Here is a 15671-nt window from a genome sequence, read left to right on the forward strand (position 1 = left end):
TCTAATGATTATAATTCAAAAGTTTTCGTCATGAGAAATTCATGGACGAGTCGTCCTTATATTTAAATTACTCTGTCACTGTATATGGCACTCGTGAATCTTAAAGTTTAATTCGTCAAGGAAGATACATCTTTCCTTCTAACATTCATAACGCAAGGAAAACTCGCGAGCGAGTCGTGTCTGAACAATTCTGTTGGTTTATTCAGCCTTCTGTATTCCTGAAAATCAAACTCATAAGGAAAACATTTATTTTTAATGATCATGACTTAAAAGTTATCATCAAAAAAAATTTATGTGTGAATCGTCTTTATTTTTAAATTGCTCCGTTGTCTTCCTTAATACTAAAATCTAATTTGTGCAAAAAGAGATATCTTTCTTCTAACGATCATAATTAATAGAATTATCGTCCAAGGAAACTCTAGTCTTTCTTGCCTCCGCATTATTCTGTGAGTCTATTTGGTCTTTCTTACTCCTGAAATCTAATTTGTGAAGAAATTTTCTCCTAATGATCATAACTGAATACTCATTGTCGAGAGAAATTTATGAGCGAATTGTTTTTAAATTACTTTTTTTATAATTTAGACATAGTACGGTGGATTAGCAAATAGCGGAACTCAGATATTTGAACTCAGAGGGTCTGTTTATTGTTCATGATCTTTCTGTCAAGAACAACTCGGAAAGTTAGCTCTTTTACAATCGCTTGCGCCTATCTACAGGCAACACGTGGGCGTCTAATATGTGACTTACCTACATAACAAATCCGTTATACCAGTCTGGCTCTCCTTAATCCTAAAGTCTAATTTGTACAAGAAGTCTAATTTGATACCCTTCTTCTAACGATTATAATAAAAAAAAGTTATCGTCTAAAGAAACTTGTGAGTGAATCTTCCTTGGCTCCGGATTATTTTGTGAGTCTATTTTTTTTACTTCTGACGAGTAATTTTTTAGGAAAAAAGAGTTATTGTTTAAGAAAACTCGAAAGTGAGAGTTGTCTACACACCTCCAAGCTCATTTAATCTTCTTTATCCAAAAAACCTATTTCATGACAAAAAATTTTCATCTCATTATCCTCAAGAAAGATTCACGAATGAGTCGTCCACATTTATGAATCAGTACTTGTTTTAATTCTAATTCACGAAGGAAGACATATTTTTTCCCTTATAGCGATTACAATTCCATAACTGTCGTCGAGGAAAACTCGCGAGTGCGTTATCTTCGTCTCCAAATTACCTCGTCCTATCTTTCTGCTCTTTATTAACTCCAAGGTCTAATTCACGTGGAAAAAGACTATGTTTCTTCCGGCGATCATAACCCGGATAGTTATATTGTCGAGGAAAACCTCGCGAGCAAAATGTCCTCGGTTACGAGTTCTCGAGAGGAGAGCGCTCCTTACTTCGCCACGGGGGGATCGCTTTTAAAGCCGGCCATTTGCCAAGGTCTACAGTGACCCCGTCTGCAACCCCTGTCCCAGCTCGTAGCAGCTACAACTTTACGCGATGCTGCATACACGGTCGAACTTCCACCGTTACCGACCACCATTATAACCAGCGACGTGAGTCGCTTACGCGATTTCTCTCTCTCTCTCTCTCTCTCTCTCTCTCTCTCTCTTTCTCTCTCTCTCTCTTTCTCTCTCTCTGTCTCGCTCCCTCAGCCATTGCGACTCGCTTTTACACGTGCACACGTACGCAGTCACTTGGCTATACATCGCATACTTTGTATATACGTACACACTCGCGCCCGGCGAGACACGTTCGCGAATATACCGGTCGGCCGTTAAAACCGCGTCGCGCTTTATCACCGGCGCGAGCGCGGTCGTGGCAGCGGCTGCGCCTCTAAATAATTCACGACTGCGTTAAGGTCGCCTCGGTTTATTCATAAGCTCGCGCTCAGGTGCAGCGGATGCAGCAGCGGAAACATCGGTCGTTAAACATTCCGGCCTCCGTCTCGAGAACGAACGGAGCCTTCGTCCTGACAACTCCAGATCAGGTGCTTCCTCTCATTCTTCCCTCACTCGTTCGATTGAACTCCGTTACTTATATCCGTTAGTAAGATTGAAGTGTTTTCTATTGATCGATACGCTTGAAGTAATTGTCCCGTGAAATTAATATCTGTTTTAGAAATTTGCTGTAACTTATACTAGATTGAAATTATTCCTACGTAGAATAAAGATACTTTTTTTTGTATTTTTGTTGACTAAATACGACACGACCCAGGTAGCACACACACGTTTTAAAAATGTTTTATAAACGTTAGAACCAAACCTTTCATAACAGTTTCCAAAATGTTTCATAACGTTTCTGAAACGTTTTTCATAAGTAAAAGTGTCCACTCAAAAAACGTTAAGTGAAACGTTACTTTTGCGAAAAAAAATCGTTGAAGAAACGTTTTATAAACGTTTCATAAACGATTCATAAATAAGGTTTCAGAGAGGTTCTTGTTAAAATGTTTCTTATTGGTGCTTTACGGTTCTGAAACTATAGATACTTTTAAGAAACGTTTCTGATATATGTATGTGCTACCTGGAAATATTATTGGGACAGTTAATGAATTTGTTATGCAAGCTCAAATGAATCGTAAATTTGAATTGATTTATCGTGGTAATGACTAAGATAACAAAATAAGTTTGTTCTAGAAACAAATCATTCACTACTCACTACATTCACTCACTACAATCACTCACTACATTCACACACATCATTTTATTCCTGCGTGAGTATATTTGTTTAATTATGACTTTATCTTGTTTAATTATGACTTTATCTTGCTACAGATTTGCTGATTTAATTCTATTTGTACGTAATTATTAGTTGCTTTGTGTCTACCGTGATGGCTAATAAGCACACCATCACCATCGCAGCCTTCAATTTTACGAACATCCCAGGAATTGCTAATTGCATTGTGAAAGAAATTCTCTCGTGAACTGATTGTGAGTTTCCTTGAGACTTGGGCGTCTCTTATACAATACATGATTTGAAATTACGTAATTGCTATTATATATCTTGTTGAACGTTTTAACGTGTTTTATCAATTCGTACTTGTATTTTTACGGAACAATAGGAACAAGAATAGCAAATATACCAGCTGGTATAGGCCAGCTTAAAGATAAAAGGAACGTGTGGATCGTTTGGTAACGTGTAACATGAATTGTTTACGAACGTATTAAGTGCTAATAAGATCCCGTGAAATATATGCGTTTGCGAAACTTAATAAAAACAGCAAATAATTCAGAACTTAATAAAAACTTAATAAAAGCAGCATAATTATGTGCGTAGATAATTAACACACATTTGCGTTGTTTGACTTCACAAAGAGATCATTTCGTTTGCTTTCGTCTTTCCCCCTATCACGTGCCCTTAATTTTCGGCGCTTCGTCAGCAAACAAAAAAACTGGTTAATGATTTCGGTGAATTTGAGTATGTAGAGTCCTATAATATTTGTTCCCAAGTGGCATATAAAGCTTTAAAATGGCTGTGATAATTGCAGCTTAAATCATAATATTTTGTTTAGTACAGTTACAATTGTCTAGTACAGTTATTGTCACAATGTGATTATAACGTTTCGACAACGTTATAGCAGCAAAAATGAAATAACGTTTTTAGGTTTTGAATCTCCGATTTTACTAGACTATTTTTATTATGAAAATTTTTATTAAGAAAATTTTTTTCTTATATACTAATTACAACTGAACATTGTGAATTTTATTACTTACAGAGTAGGTTTGTCTCCTTTGCGGCGCATTGCACACGGTTTTTTTAGGAATTTTTATCTCTGTTTCAGTAAATTTTCGTTTAAAATGCAAAAGATAATTAATCATATTCATTCATAATTAAAATTTCTTTTCATCTGGAAATGATAATAGAGAATAAAGCTAAAGAATGAACCATTTATAATATATCAGAAAATTTATTTACTAATTAAAATTTTATTTACTAATCTTAGATTACGCTAACTACATCTAAATTGAAAATTATATCTAAGTAAAAAGAACAAACTTATATTAAATTCTACCTATGTTATTTTTTGCGTAAAATATAAAAAAAAACTTAATTTTTTTATGTGGACACAGAAAGAAAGATTAACTTTGTTATGTGTATGAGTGTCTCGTGAGAAATCGAATGCGTCACTCATGTACGACACTGGCAGTGAATGTGAAAACAGTAAACGAAGATAGTAGAACATAGAAGAAATGATGATAGAGGTGCACATATAATCGTATGATTAAATTTTGAAGCGAGATTTGATTATAATTATGTGAGTGCTTTCGTCCAAGTATAGACAACGTTCTAAATTATTGAACTTTTGATGCTTATATTTTATGTAGAATTTAGCTTGTTCATCTCCATATTATTAGAAGTTATTAATCTTTGAAAACGAGACTTTGTTCACAGGAAAGCAAATTATTCCATAATTTCGACGATTTTAGTCAGGAAAGAATTTTAACATATTTATGCAGACAAATTTTTTTAAGTATGGTTTTAAGGATAATTTATGTAAAAGTGAAGTTCCAGTGTAGCAAGAAGTGACACAAGTGACAATCAACCTTTTTGTTAAGAAAATATTTTCATTAATTATCGCATGACTTTTTGTTTTGCGAGCTTTGTAGCGTTCTGTCTGCCATCAGTTTCCAACTCATTCGAGCTTCTCTTGGTACTCATTCGAGCAATCACTGTTCGTTTTTGTCAATTTGAATTTGTTAGACAAATTTATGTTTTTTTCATTTAATTACATTTTATTGTATGTTCAGCATAATCACAGGAATTATAGAGTTTCAACAAAATATTAAAATGGTGATTACATACACAGAAAATGACAAGGTATACATACAGATAACGTTTTGTTCACTATACTTTGAAGAGAATCTATTCTCCATTTTCACATTTCTTGCATTATAAGAGATATAACTGGCGTCACGCATATTGAGACTTGCATCGTCTTTGCTATACCGTATGCTCCGCTTCGAGTCGCTACAATTAAACAAGAATTTGGAAGTTGAGGAGAGTATTATTTCAGATCCTCTCAAAGCACTTTCAACGCGTCAATGACGTTATTATAGAGAATCTCGATTTTGAGAGGTGCTTATTTTTATGGAGATATTAAATTAATTAGTTAAGTTCAAGCGAACATTTTTTCTTGTTTCTTCACAATTTTATGACAGTTTCAATAATTTTTTATATTTATAGCTTTTCATCGATTATTCCGAGTCGAAATTTTGGCCCCATGTTAAACTTATGTTAAATTCTACCTATGTTAATCTATATTAAATTGTACAACGTAGTAGGAGCTGAGTTAGCAAAGTAAGTTTAATTCAATTTACAATTTACTCTTACTTTGACTCTGATGATGTTCGAAATTCCCCTTTCTACTTTCTTAAGCGTTACAATAGATTGTATTATAAACTTCAGAATATCAAAATAGATATTGAATAGAATAGTGAGGCTGAAAGTAGGGTAAAAATTTCGATTTGAGTAGATATTATAATTAAATAGAATTAAAAGAGGTTGATGTGTAGGTTTTAAAGCATCAACATATATATAGAAATAGGTATAGAATAATAAAGCTGAAAGTGGGATCAAAATTTCGACTTGGGATATAGGTTTAAAAGCGTTTTCACACTGATGAGAAACACTTGGTAGAGCTTTCATTCAACAAAGTCAGTTACCCTCATAATCGCATCTGAGAAATTTCTCTTGTGCTCGTTGCAAATTGACCGGGTTAGAAATCCATTTTTCAAATTTGCCTAAAATTATGTTTTTATTGTATTCTCCATTTGCGTATATTATCTGGAATTCACACAGAAAATGTTTTGAGATCTAATTGGGATCTAATCTGACTTTAAAAAAAATTATAAGTTCTAATTAGCAGATCTAGTTTTAGATTAGAATCGTAATGTTTTAAATGTATGTTTCTCGAAGTGAAAAATCGAACAGATTCTATTTCAAAATTTTTTAATTTTTGTATCACATTTGTTCTTATTTTATTTATTTACTTAAATTAACATTACCTATTTATTTATTTGATTTATTTATATTACGTTATATATACTTTAGTATATCAAATATAAATATAAATACGTACGTCACCTTCCTGGATTACTGCACATAAGGCCACCTGTATTTGGGCCTCAGCTGAGGAAAAGGCAGAAAAAGCAATTTATAATAAAATTTTGATTATAAAAAATTTATTAGCTTTGTATGATTTGGGAAAAACTTATTTTTTGCTTAGTTAAAAAATTATTATTATTATGAGAAATATCATTTTACTTTTTCCATTCATATATATTATCTTCCTCTGAATAACCAAAATTTTAGTACTCACTTGAAACATTCATCATTTGAGCGCAATTCTTATAATTTTTCCGGAATTTCTGTAGCGCAATCGGGTCGGCACTGTAAATCACCGTCTGATATACGAAATGAATAGTTACACTCAAATACATTATATATATTACATTATACAAATTATATTATACAAATTATTTTGTTTTAGAGAATCATCAGATGCGGCCGCAGCTTACGATTTGTAAGCAGTAGCAAGCTACAAGTGATATTATCGCAAGAGAAAAGTCAACTAATGGTTCAAGGTAAAAAATTATGATAAGATGAAAACTTGTAACTATTTGCCAACCAACAATGAAACGTTCATTTCTGCTTTTTGAGATTTTTATAAAATAACGCAACTTCTATTTTAATTTGCTACTCAAAGCTTTAAATGTTAGGGGCGTTATATAGTAGCTAGATTATAATTTTTTAGAATAGCATTATTCTGCTCTATCATATTTGACAGCTAATGGCTAAGTAGCCGCTAAAGATTACAACACTAATTCTACGTTTTAGTGAATAGGCATGTACGCATCCAAGCATTGGTATTTTTACTTTACTTTTCTATTTGGATGGGCTTACGTTGCATTGTACTCACTGCGAGGGCAAACACACTCGAGATTATCGCGACGGTCTTCATTCTTACTTCTTAGACTCCTCGGAAGGTACTAATTGCAGCACGCGAGTGATTCTACCGTATACTGTGATACATTTAAACTGCTGTCGCGCATTTATAAGATATTCATTGCCACGCAAATATTCCACTTCACAGACTAAGAAATTATATTATTTACATTGCAAATGATTTGCATTAATGCGAACACGTGCGAAAGGATAAGGTGAGGAAGTTACAGTACAGTTAGAAACGCGCAGGTACGCCCGGCGAACAGATTGTAACTTGAGAATGATGATGTAAGAGGAATTACATAATATTAATTGTTTACCTCTGCTCAACGAAAAGTCGGCCTAAACATTAAGAGAGCTTGCAGGGCAGCTTAGAGTTGATGAAAAAACAGTAGCTTGCCATTTGAAAGCAATGGAAAAGATGCAGAAGGAAAGGAAATGGTTTCTTCATGGTTTTTCCATGAACTCTTTGTAAATGTGATCGAGAACCGACTTACTATCCGTTTTTATTGCTTGCCAGACATAAAAAAGTTTTTTGTAACGAATAATTACGGATGAAAAGTGGATCTATTTTAACAATCCTAAAAAAATATGAGTTGATTCCGATCAACCATCGACATTTACAACAAAACGCAACATTCACGGTCATGAAGTTCTCTTGTATATCTCTTGTATATCTGTTGGGACTAAGAAGAAGTGCTATACGAGTTATTATTCTCGGGATAAGTAGACACAGAAGATGTTGTTACAGTCAACAATGACGTTTGAACGAAACTATGAAGGAAAAAAGCTCTCACATAGTTATGAATCGATGTACAGTCATCTTTATATCATTGCCAGGCTGCTGTTTTGACTAAAGAAACGTTATTCAAATTGAGAAGTTCTGCTATACACCCAACATGCTCTCCAGACATCGCCCTATCTGATTTTCATCCGTTTAAATCAATTTAGGGCGGTTTATCTGATACACGGTTCCGAAATGCTGAGGAAGTGCGAAAATGAATCGATGAATGGATTGTCCCAAAAGATAAGTCATTTTATTGGATCAAACTATTGTTCGAAAGATGGCAAAAAGTTATTGATAGCAACGGCCAAAATACTTTGATTAAAATATCATGTGTCATACGAACTTTTGCAAGCGCTACACTTACTTAAGTATATATTTTTTGAGGAATATTTATATTTACCGTGACAGAGTGAGCACATTTCATCACATCACTGCGGCTTTCATTTTTTAAGCTTTCAGAGAGGGAACGCGCGCGATTTCAATACACACGGATGCTCTTATCATATACTGCCTGTTATAGTCGCGATCGTGCATTAAAGATTTGAATATAGATCGTGCATAATAAGATTTTTTCTATTACGTAATTGCTATAAATATTTTGTGGTGGATCATATTTCATCTAATTTGCATCAATGCTAGTTCGCGCGAGATGATATAATGTAGATAAGACGACAGAAAATGAAAACATGTTGTTTGATAAAATGTACAATATTTTTAGCAGCGGAAGAATAATGTGCGAATGATATATTGGAAATACGCAGAAGTGGGCGGCAAACAAATTAGAATATTGCTGGTGGTGTGAGGAAGACTTTTGTGTTAACTTTTTATCGATTTTTATTCCGAACGTTTCGAACGTGAAGGAATATTTAGTGTTTATTTCTATATCGATATTAAATTATAATATTCCATTAGAGTCGTCGTATTACGCTATTAGGCGTTTGTGAATCTTTGAATGACATCATTGATCAGAGAAAAAAGTATTCCTCGAATACATTATAATTTCTCAGAAAAAATATATCATTAGGCCTTTTTCCTCAGATAATCCTAGAAATGTCTACAAATGGTATGTTTGTATTAAATGGTAGCCTTTTCAAGTGTGCAACGTTTTGCAAATTACAGAGCATTTTTTTCTGGTGTTATTAAGTGAATCGCTCCTAGGAAACCGATTAAGAAACTACGCTGCGAGCAGTGAATGCCATTTCGAGTACTCAAAGTAGATTCCACACGCAGAAGAATCTGTACTAAATATTTTTTTTACATTATATTTGTGGTAAAAAAGAATCTCTTTCGTTTACGTTTACATAATTTGTCGTTTACGTTTACATAATTTTTACATATACTCATATGCAAATGTATTTGTTCCTATAATGAAATTTTTTATTTGGTTCCCAAGTGACAGAAAATTCAGTTACATTAATACATATAGTAAAAGTTGGCAGAATCAATTATTTCTACTGTTCTTTAACAGATTTCAAAATCAAGCAAGCAGGGAATTCAAAGCCATCTTTAACAGATTTAAAAATCTTGCTTGCTTAATTTTGTAAATTGTTAGAAAATATTAGAAATAAAATGTTTTGACGATAGCTAACTAGCCCCGGTCCCTTTTACGACATATACTATCTCGGGCTATATTATTGAATTTGTTATTTGAAGTTTTTCATTCTGAAAATGTGATCTAGTTAGCAATAAAATTTACTTTAAGGCTACATTCGGCATTAATCGATTAAAATTAAAGGTACATTTTTTTAAATCAATTAAAAAAATCATGAAAAACTTGACTGGTTAATAATTAATTTCATTAACCGATTATACGTGATTACATCAATTGACGATTGATTAATTTTGGTTATTGATTTGTCGATTATTTTTGTCAAAGGAAATTTTGATCGATTAATCTCCAACACTGCTTTAAGGCAGCACGAAAGTAAATTTTCTCCCACGATATTTCTTCGGGCGATTACTTCCTTTTTTCCTTTAGTGGGACTTGTTTGCACGTAAGAACGTTTTGTCAAGTTTATTATATTTTATTGAATAGTTAATACGCGTTGATACAATTTAATAGAGAAGTCGGAAAAGAGAAGGTATATTGAAAATTCAATAGAATATACATAAAAGAACGTTTTATGTAGAACATTCTTCTGGAAGTAATCTGTCTTTCATTTTTACGCATTACTGAAAGTACGTATTATTTATCCACAAGTATCCAAATTGGCAAAGCGCATCTTAGAAATTGTATTGTCTTCGTAATGTTGACGGTTCCTGATTGGACCGCTGCAATTATAAAAAAAAGATGAATGAGAAACTCATTTTTTTCAGCTATAGCACGTAATTTTTTATAGTGCTATTTATTGACATTAATATATACGATTTTAATAATGCTATTCAAAAGTTAATTTTTTGTTAATTATAATACTTATATATTATACAGAATGTTCCAACAACATTCGGTTAAACGTTAACACTATATTTTAGAAATAAAAACAAGCAAATATGTTTAATAAACATGCATCCAAAAATTAACTAATAATGAGTAATATCAGTTTTGATCAGTATCTAAAATTATTTTTTTAAATATGTAAAAAGAAAGATTTAGCTTGCTACTAAAATGAATGAACTGAGGACGATATCGGTCGCTTAAAACAATTATATAGCTTGAGAAAGTTTATTCTCGCGTGTGTGTGTTAGTTTTGCGTCTTAAGCGCCTATATTGTACTGAATGGTCATTTTCCGGACTCTATTATTGCAAAAAAATTAAGAACTGATATTTGACTTAAGTCACTAATTTGTCATAAATATTTTCATAAATCTTCTCTTACATTTTACAGGAGTTTGATGCTAATTTATTTGCAATTATATTGTTATATTATTGTTATTTGCAGCTATTATTTTCTTCTTATTGTGTGCTATTATTTGTTATTATTTGCACTTACATGTTCATAAATTTAAATTAATATAATTTGTTAATGATTGTTTTTCTCGGGCTTATATTTATTAATCCCTTTTCTTTGTTTTCATTTCTAAAATATAGCGTTAACGTGAGGCCGAATGAGATAGCTTGCTTTATATTTGCATACGTTGTATCGAACATATCGCTAGATATTCAAAATTTGTACTGATATTTTATAATTATAAACTTCTTAACAGGTTAAAATTAATATCGAATGTGTCCCGAAGTGATAAGAAACGTGACAGATAGGTGCCAAGAGAATCAGTTACCTTCTTTATCGCATCTGAAAAATATTTCATTCGCTTGTTGCAACTTAACCGGGTCGGAAATCCATTCTTGAAGTTTCCTTAAAAATGCTTCCGGACTGTATGCGAGATTTGAGTACAGAATCTGGAAACGGTAACCCCGTAATGTAATTTCATGATATTATATACACATCATTTGCAATTTATATAACGCTTTTCTTAATATTTACTAATATTTGCTGTACTTTTCTGATATAAATAAACATTTGTCATAATTTTCCAACAAAATTCTGTTGGTCCTATTATAATATAATACTTTCTTTTCATTATTTTACTATGTAGAACATATCGAAATAATTCAATTCTTCAATTTCGGTATAATTCATATTCATTATATATTAGTATATTTTTATTAATATGCACACACAATTTTAGTTATAAATTAGATAAACGTCCGATTTTCAAATTTTTTGACAATAAACCGATCATTTTTTGCAATAGAGATTTACTTGGTTTGGCTTAGTGCCGTGTCCTTCGCGGAATTGTTTTCGGTGTTTCGTGAACATTTCAATTCGCTTCTTTTAAAAAGCGGAGCAATCTAAATCAAAATATTCACGAAACAGTAGAAAGAAATCGGCAGCAATACTTCGAAAGCCTGAACAAACATTTCTCTATACCATGGAAGACTCAAATATCAGAATAGAAATCTACATTGGCGACTAAAAATAGCGGCTAGTTGATAGACAAAACTTTGTTTTCAAAAATTAAATCGAAATTTTGATTGATTGAGATATATATACCTCGCCATCTAAGGTCGACGCGCAAATGATCATGTCGATTCGGAGCTCATCTGAAAGGAAAGAAAACGAGAAATTGAGTTTTAGAAGGACATTAACATAGAATTGTTTTAAAGAAATTATTCTATGCTTCTTGTTTAGAAAGTTGTTATCACCGCGAAGATAGTATAATTTTTCAAACTATCTTCTTCCAAATGTTTTCGATTTTAATACTCACGAGTGGCTACACCGTACATGCGAGCGCATGTTTCATAGTCCTTTCTGAATCTTCGTACATCACTCAAATCGCAGTAAACCACGTTCTAGAATTCGAGAAAATTAATTGCACTGAAATAAACGTTATTCGTTGCATGGTACTCACTACTGCGATTAGCGCGCTTAAAATTATCACGATGGTTTTCATTCTGACTCTTCAGGCTACTCGATCGCAGTTTCCAGGCAGTAGCAACTGTAACACGCGTGAACACTGCGAACGCATTGAAGCTGCCATCGCGCTTTTTATAGGACATTAAGAGTTATTTAAACATTAGTCCGTTGTATTCCATCTCATACCGTCTGATTTACATTAATGCAAACTAGCGACAGTCGCATTAATCATGATGAAGTCGCAAAAAAAAGTGATAGCAGTCGCGATAGCAGTCTTACGCAAGTCTGTGTGTGAAAAATACTTGCGATACAATTCAGGCTGCGTGACATTTCGTAATTTTTGGTGTTTACTTTCCGGTAAAAATTCTTACGATTGACTTCGAAGTGTTCCCAAAATGTTTACTTTGAATCTTTATGTGTCAAAATCATTGAGAGTCAAAAGTTTTGCAAGTTAGAACGCTGTAAGAGTGACGTGACCTTCGAATGTGTGGAGGTAGCACGATCGGATTTACATCTGTTTTTATTTCATGTATGTAAAATGTTCTACTGAAAGTAATCTGTTTCCCATTTTCATTATTTATTTTTTACTTTTAAGCGTATTATTGAAAATATGCATTATTGATTAATGATAATTGATATAAGCTCCAAACCGCACAATAGAAATCGTATTGACTTTCCAATGCCGACGGCTTCTGCTTCAATCACTGCAATGATAAAAAGAAAATAAATGAGAGACTAATCTTTTATAGATATAGTATGTAATTTTTTATCGTGTGCCAATCATTAATATTAATATGTGAGATTTTAATCAAGCTGCATTTAAGATTATATTTTTTGCCTAATTATAATATTTTATATATTATATGAATTACACTAATCTAAATCTGAACAAGTAACCCAATATAATTGCAAATAAATTAGAATCAAACTCATATAAAATGTAAGAAGAGCAAACATTTGTAATAAATATATTGTCAATCACTTATAAGTCACACAGACACAAAAATACACACACAAATAACACTTCTCTTCGCTATGGAAGAATCCTATCACAAAGTGGCTATACAGTACGCATGTCTGAAACGCAATTGACATACATTCGGGTAAACAAATTTTACGAATCGTATATTACATTATTTCTAGTGAACTACTAAAATAATTATTTCTAGTGAACTACTAAAATAATTATTTCTAGTGAACTACTAAAATAATTTTCAGTAACTAGAGATATTTCAATGGCAATTTAGATACTTTTTTACATATTTTAGAAAATAATTTTAGATACCGTAAAAAACTAATATTACTCCTTCAAATACTCTAAAATTTTTATATTATTCCTTAAATTTGGTTTACAAATCCACGTTTATTACATTTTTTTATTTGCTTTTCATCTATAAAATATAATGTTAACGTTTGCTCGAATATTTATGGGATATAACTAGTATATTTATATATTTTATACTTCGTCAGATATTCAAAGTCTATACTGACATTTGATATTTTGGTTTTTAATAGGTGAAAATTAATATCGAGTGCATCGAAGCGATAAGAAATGACAAATAGGCGTCAGTAAAATTGGTTACCTTCTTTATCGCATTTGATATATATTTCATTCGTTCGTTGCATTTTAACCGGATCGAGAATCAACTTTCGAACTGTTTTCATAGCTCCTTCTGGACTGTATACACCATTTGAGAATAGAATCTGGAAACGGTAATTCTGTGATGTAATATCACATCCACACTGTTTAAAATTCATGCAACGCATTTCTTAATATCTGTAATGCTTTCCTGATATAATTAAATTAAAATAATTTTGTATATAACGAAACAGCCACATTATAATAAAACATTTCCTTTATTTTATTACACGTTTGTACTGAATATAATAAAACATTTAATATATTAATTCCAGAATAACTTATATTCATTACATATTAACCCAAACAACACAAAACATCTCAGCAATGTCTCCAGAATATTACACTTGCAATGTTAAATATTCTGGAGATAATCTCAAAGATATTCTGGAAATGTCTCTGCAATGTCTTATGTCACCAACTTGTAATATTGTTGAGATATTCTGGAAGCATTGCAGGGACATTCTGAAATATTGCTGGGTAATTCTGGAAATATTGAAACCTTGTAGAAAAAAATAATTTTATGATATATCTTCAACTCACACGTCAGTTTATGTTGATTTTAAATGAAATTTAGGTCTTTTAATTGATTTCTCACTATTTTTACACCAGAAAATTTACTCAGTACTAATTGGACGCAAAACTCGAGAACCTGCAGATACCTTCAGGTTTCTAGTGTATCACCTTAGCTGCTGCGTTACTTCTTCAACTGATACTAAGTGTTTCTTATTGTCCTCATATGCAACCAAAGCAGTAATTTTAATTTTTTTATAATATTATTTAGTAGAACTACAAAAATAAACTATTTAGTCCAAATATTTAATATAATAAAAGAAAAGTCAGAGATATTCTGTCGATACTTGTATCTCTTCACGTGCCATGGATAGATCGTTAAAAGAATTTTGTGATATCATAATTTTTTTTCAAAAATAATATTTCATGCTTGTTTATTTCCTAACAGCACAGATGTTCAGGGAACATCCAGAATACATCCTGAGGAAGTCCTGAGGACGTCCTTAGAAGATCTTGTGTTTTCTGGGTTGCAATTTAATGTTAAATAATTAGCCGCATTTTCATGGAAATGACAATTGAAAATATTCAATATGGTCAGAATAAATTTATAATAATTCTAATTTCCAATAATAAAGCGTTCTAATGAATAGTTTTTCGATGATAAGTCTTTCATAGGACGCCAATTTGTAAAATCTTTTTCACAAGAAGAATTCTACCGAAATTTCACTATAACCCGTTACCGCGCTCCGTTCTTCGGCGATCCAGACGGTATGGGACAAAATTCTGAAAAGTAGTGCTGAGATCTTGATTGCTGAGAAATATTGTAAAAATATTTGCAAGATTTTATATGAAGACATTATAGAAGCGGTTTAATATATTTTTGATGTATCATGTATTTGAAATATTCTGGGCAAACGCTAATAAAAAACGTACGAGCATCCATTAAAAAATCTCATAAGATACACTTTATAGAAAATGATAGAAATCTTATATGTTTATTAAATGAGTAAATTTTTACTAGGATATCCATATAAAATATAGTTTTTCTCCAAACAATTCATTGATTAGATTAATTTTTAAAAGATTTTAAGTAATAATGTGTCGTGGTTTGAAATAGAGTAGTTTCTATTAAATTTTTTTATAAATATATATACAAATATATTTTGAATAATTTCTATAATGTTTCAAAATTATCTCACATATTAGGACCTTAACTTAGTTTCCGCCCGCAAATGTTAGATGGCAATGCAAACAGTTCTAGTAGTCATTACTAACGAAACAGGTAGTTTGTGATTAATTTCGACATTTCTCGATAACATTCAGTCAGCATACACAATTATTTTCCTAAACAACAATTTCTTTTGCTTTGTGAAAAATGGAACGCGATAAAGTGTTTTTTCGACATGTGCTTTTGCACTATTTTGATTTGAAAAAAA

At 31.8% G+C, this 15671-nt stretch overlaps 2 protein-coding genes across 4 annotated transcripts; both read right to left on the bottom strand.

The window, feature by feature from the left end:
* Window positions 1-3593: 3593 nt before the first annotated feature.
* On the bottom strand, window positions 3594-7074 carry LOC116853090. 3 transcript variants are annotated; one of them, XM_032833964.1, is made up of 6 exons: window positions 6916-7061; window positions 6316-6400; window positions 6076-6125; window positions 5660-5780; window positions 4825-4964; window positions 3594-3843 (listed from the first exon to the last, which is right to left on the bottom strand). In XM_032833964.1, exons 1-5 carry the CDS (start codon window positions 6955-6957, stop codon window positions 4873-4875), a joined length of 390 nt encoding a protein of 129 aa, XP_032689855.1. In that variant the 5' UTR covers window positions 6958-7061; the 3' UTR covers window positions 3594-3843; window positions 4825-4872. The 3 variants fall into 3 exon arrangements, with proteins under 3 accessions (XP_032689855.1, XP_032689856.1, XP_032689854.1); XM_032833965.1 differs by lacking the exon at window positions 3594-3843 and having other exon boundaries at window positions 4658-4964; window positions 5660-5737; window positions 6916-7074; XM_032833963.1 differs by lacking the exon at window positions 3594-3843 and having other exon boundaries at window positions 4667-4964; window positions 6916-7060.
* A 2658-nt stretch (window positions 7075-9732) lies between these two features.
* LOC116853097 lies at window positions 9733-12256 on the bottom strand. The gene is made up of 5 exons (XM_032833973.1): window positions 12079-12256; window positions 11935-12019; window positions 11721-11770; window positions 10945-11065; window positions 9733-9999 (listed from the first exon to the last, which is right to left on the bottom strand). Exons 1-5 carry the CDS (start codon window positions 12118-12120, stop codon window positions 9914-9916), a joined length of 384 nt encoding a protein of 127 aa, XP_032689864.1. The 5' UTR covers window positions 12121-12256; the 3' UTR covers window positions 9733-9913.
* Between the last annotated feature and the right edge of the window lie 3415 nt (window positions 12257-15671).

The sequence above is a fragment of the Odontomachus brunneus genome, unplaced genomic scaffold (assembly GCF_010583005.1).
Source record: "Odontomachus brunneus isolate Ranch 3 - 2012 unplaced genomic scaffold, Obru_v1 Obru_scaffold_276, whole genome shotgun sequence".
Taxonomy (NCBI): Eukaryota; Metazoa; Arthropoda; class Insecta; order Hymenoptera; family Formicidae; genus Odontomachus; species Odontomachus brunneus.

What these genes read in the sequence shown, in the direction of transcription:
- LOC116853097 (XM_032833973.1), bottom strand. Translation starts at nt 12,120, where the DNA reads ATGAAAACCATCGTGATAATTTTAAGCGCGCTAATCGCAGTA. An exon ending in CATGTACGGTGTAGCCACTC is followed by an intron (nt 11,771 to 11,934) that starts GTGAGTATTAAA and finishes CTTTCCTTTCAG; the next exon opens with ATGAGCTCCGAATCGACATG. An exon ending in TTTCAGATGCGATAAAGAAG is followed by an intron (nt 10,000 to 10,944) that starts GTAACTGATTCT and finishes TTATAATTGCAG; the next exon opens with CGGTCCAATCAGGAACCGTC.
- LOC116853090 (XM_032833964.1), bottom strand. Translation starts at nt 6,957, where the DNA reads ATGAAGACCGTCGCGATAATCTCGAGTGTGTTTGCCCTCGCA. An exon ending in TCAAATGATGAATGTTTCAA is followed by an intron (nt 6,126 to 6,315) that starts GTGAGTACTAAA and finishes CCTTTTCCTCAG; the next exon opens with CTGAGGCCCAAATACAGGTG. An exon ending in TCTCAGATGCGATTATGAGG is followed by an intron (nt 4,965 to 5,659) that starts GTAACTGACTTT and finishes GTTTAATTGTAG; the next exon opens with CGACTCGAAGCGGAGCATAC.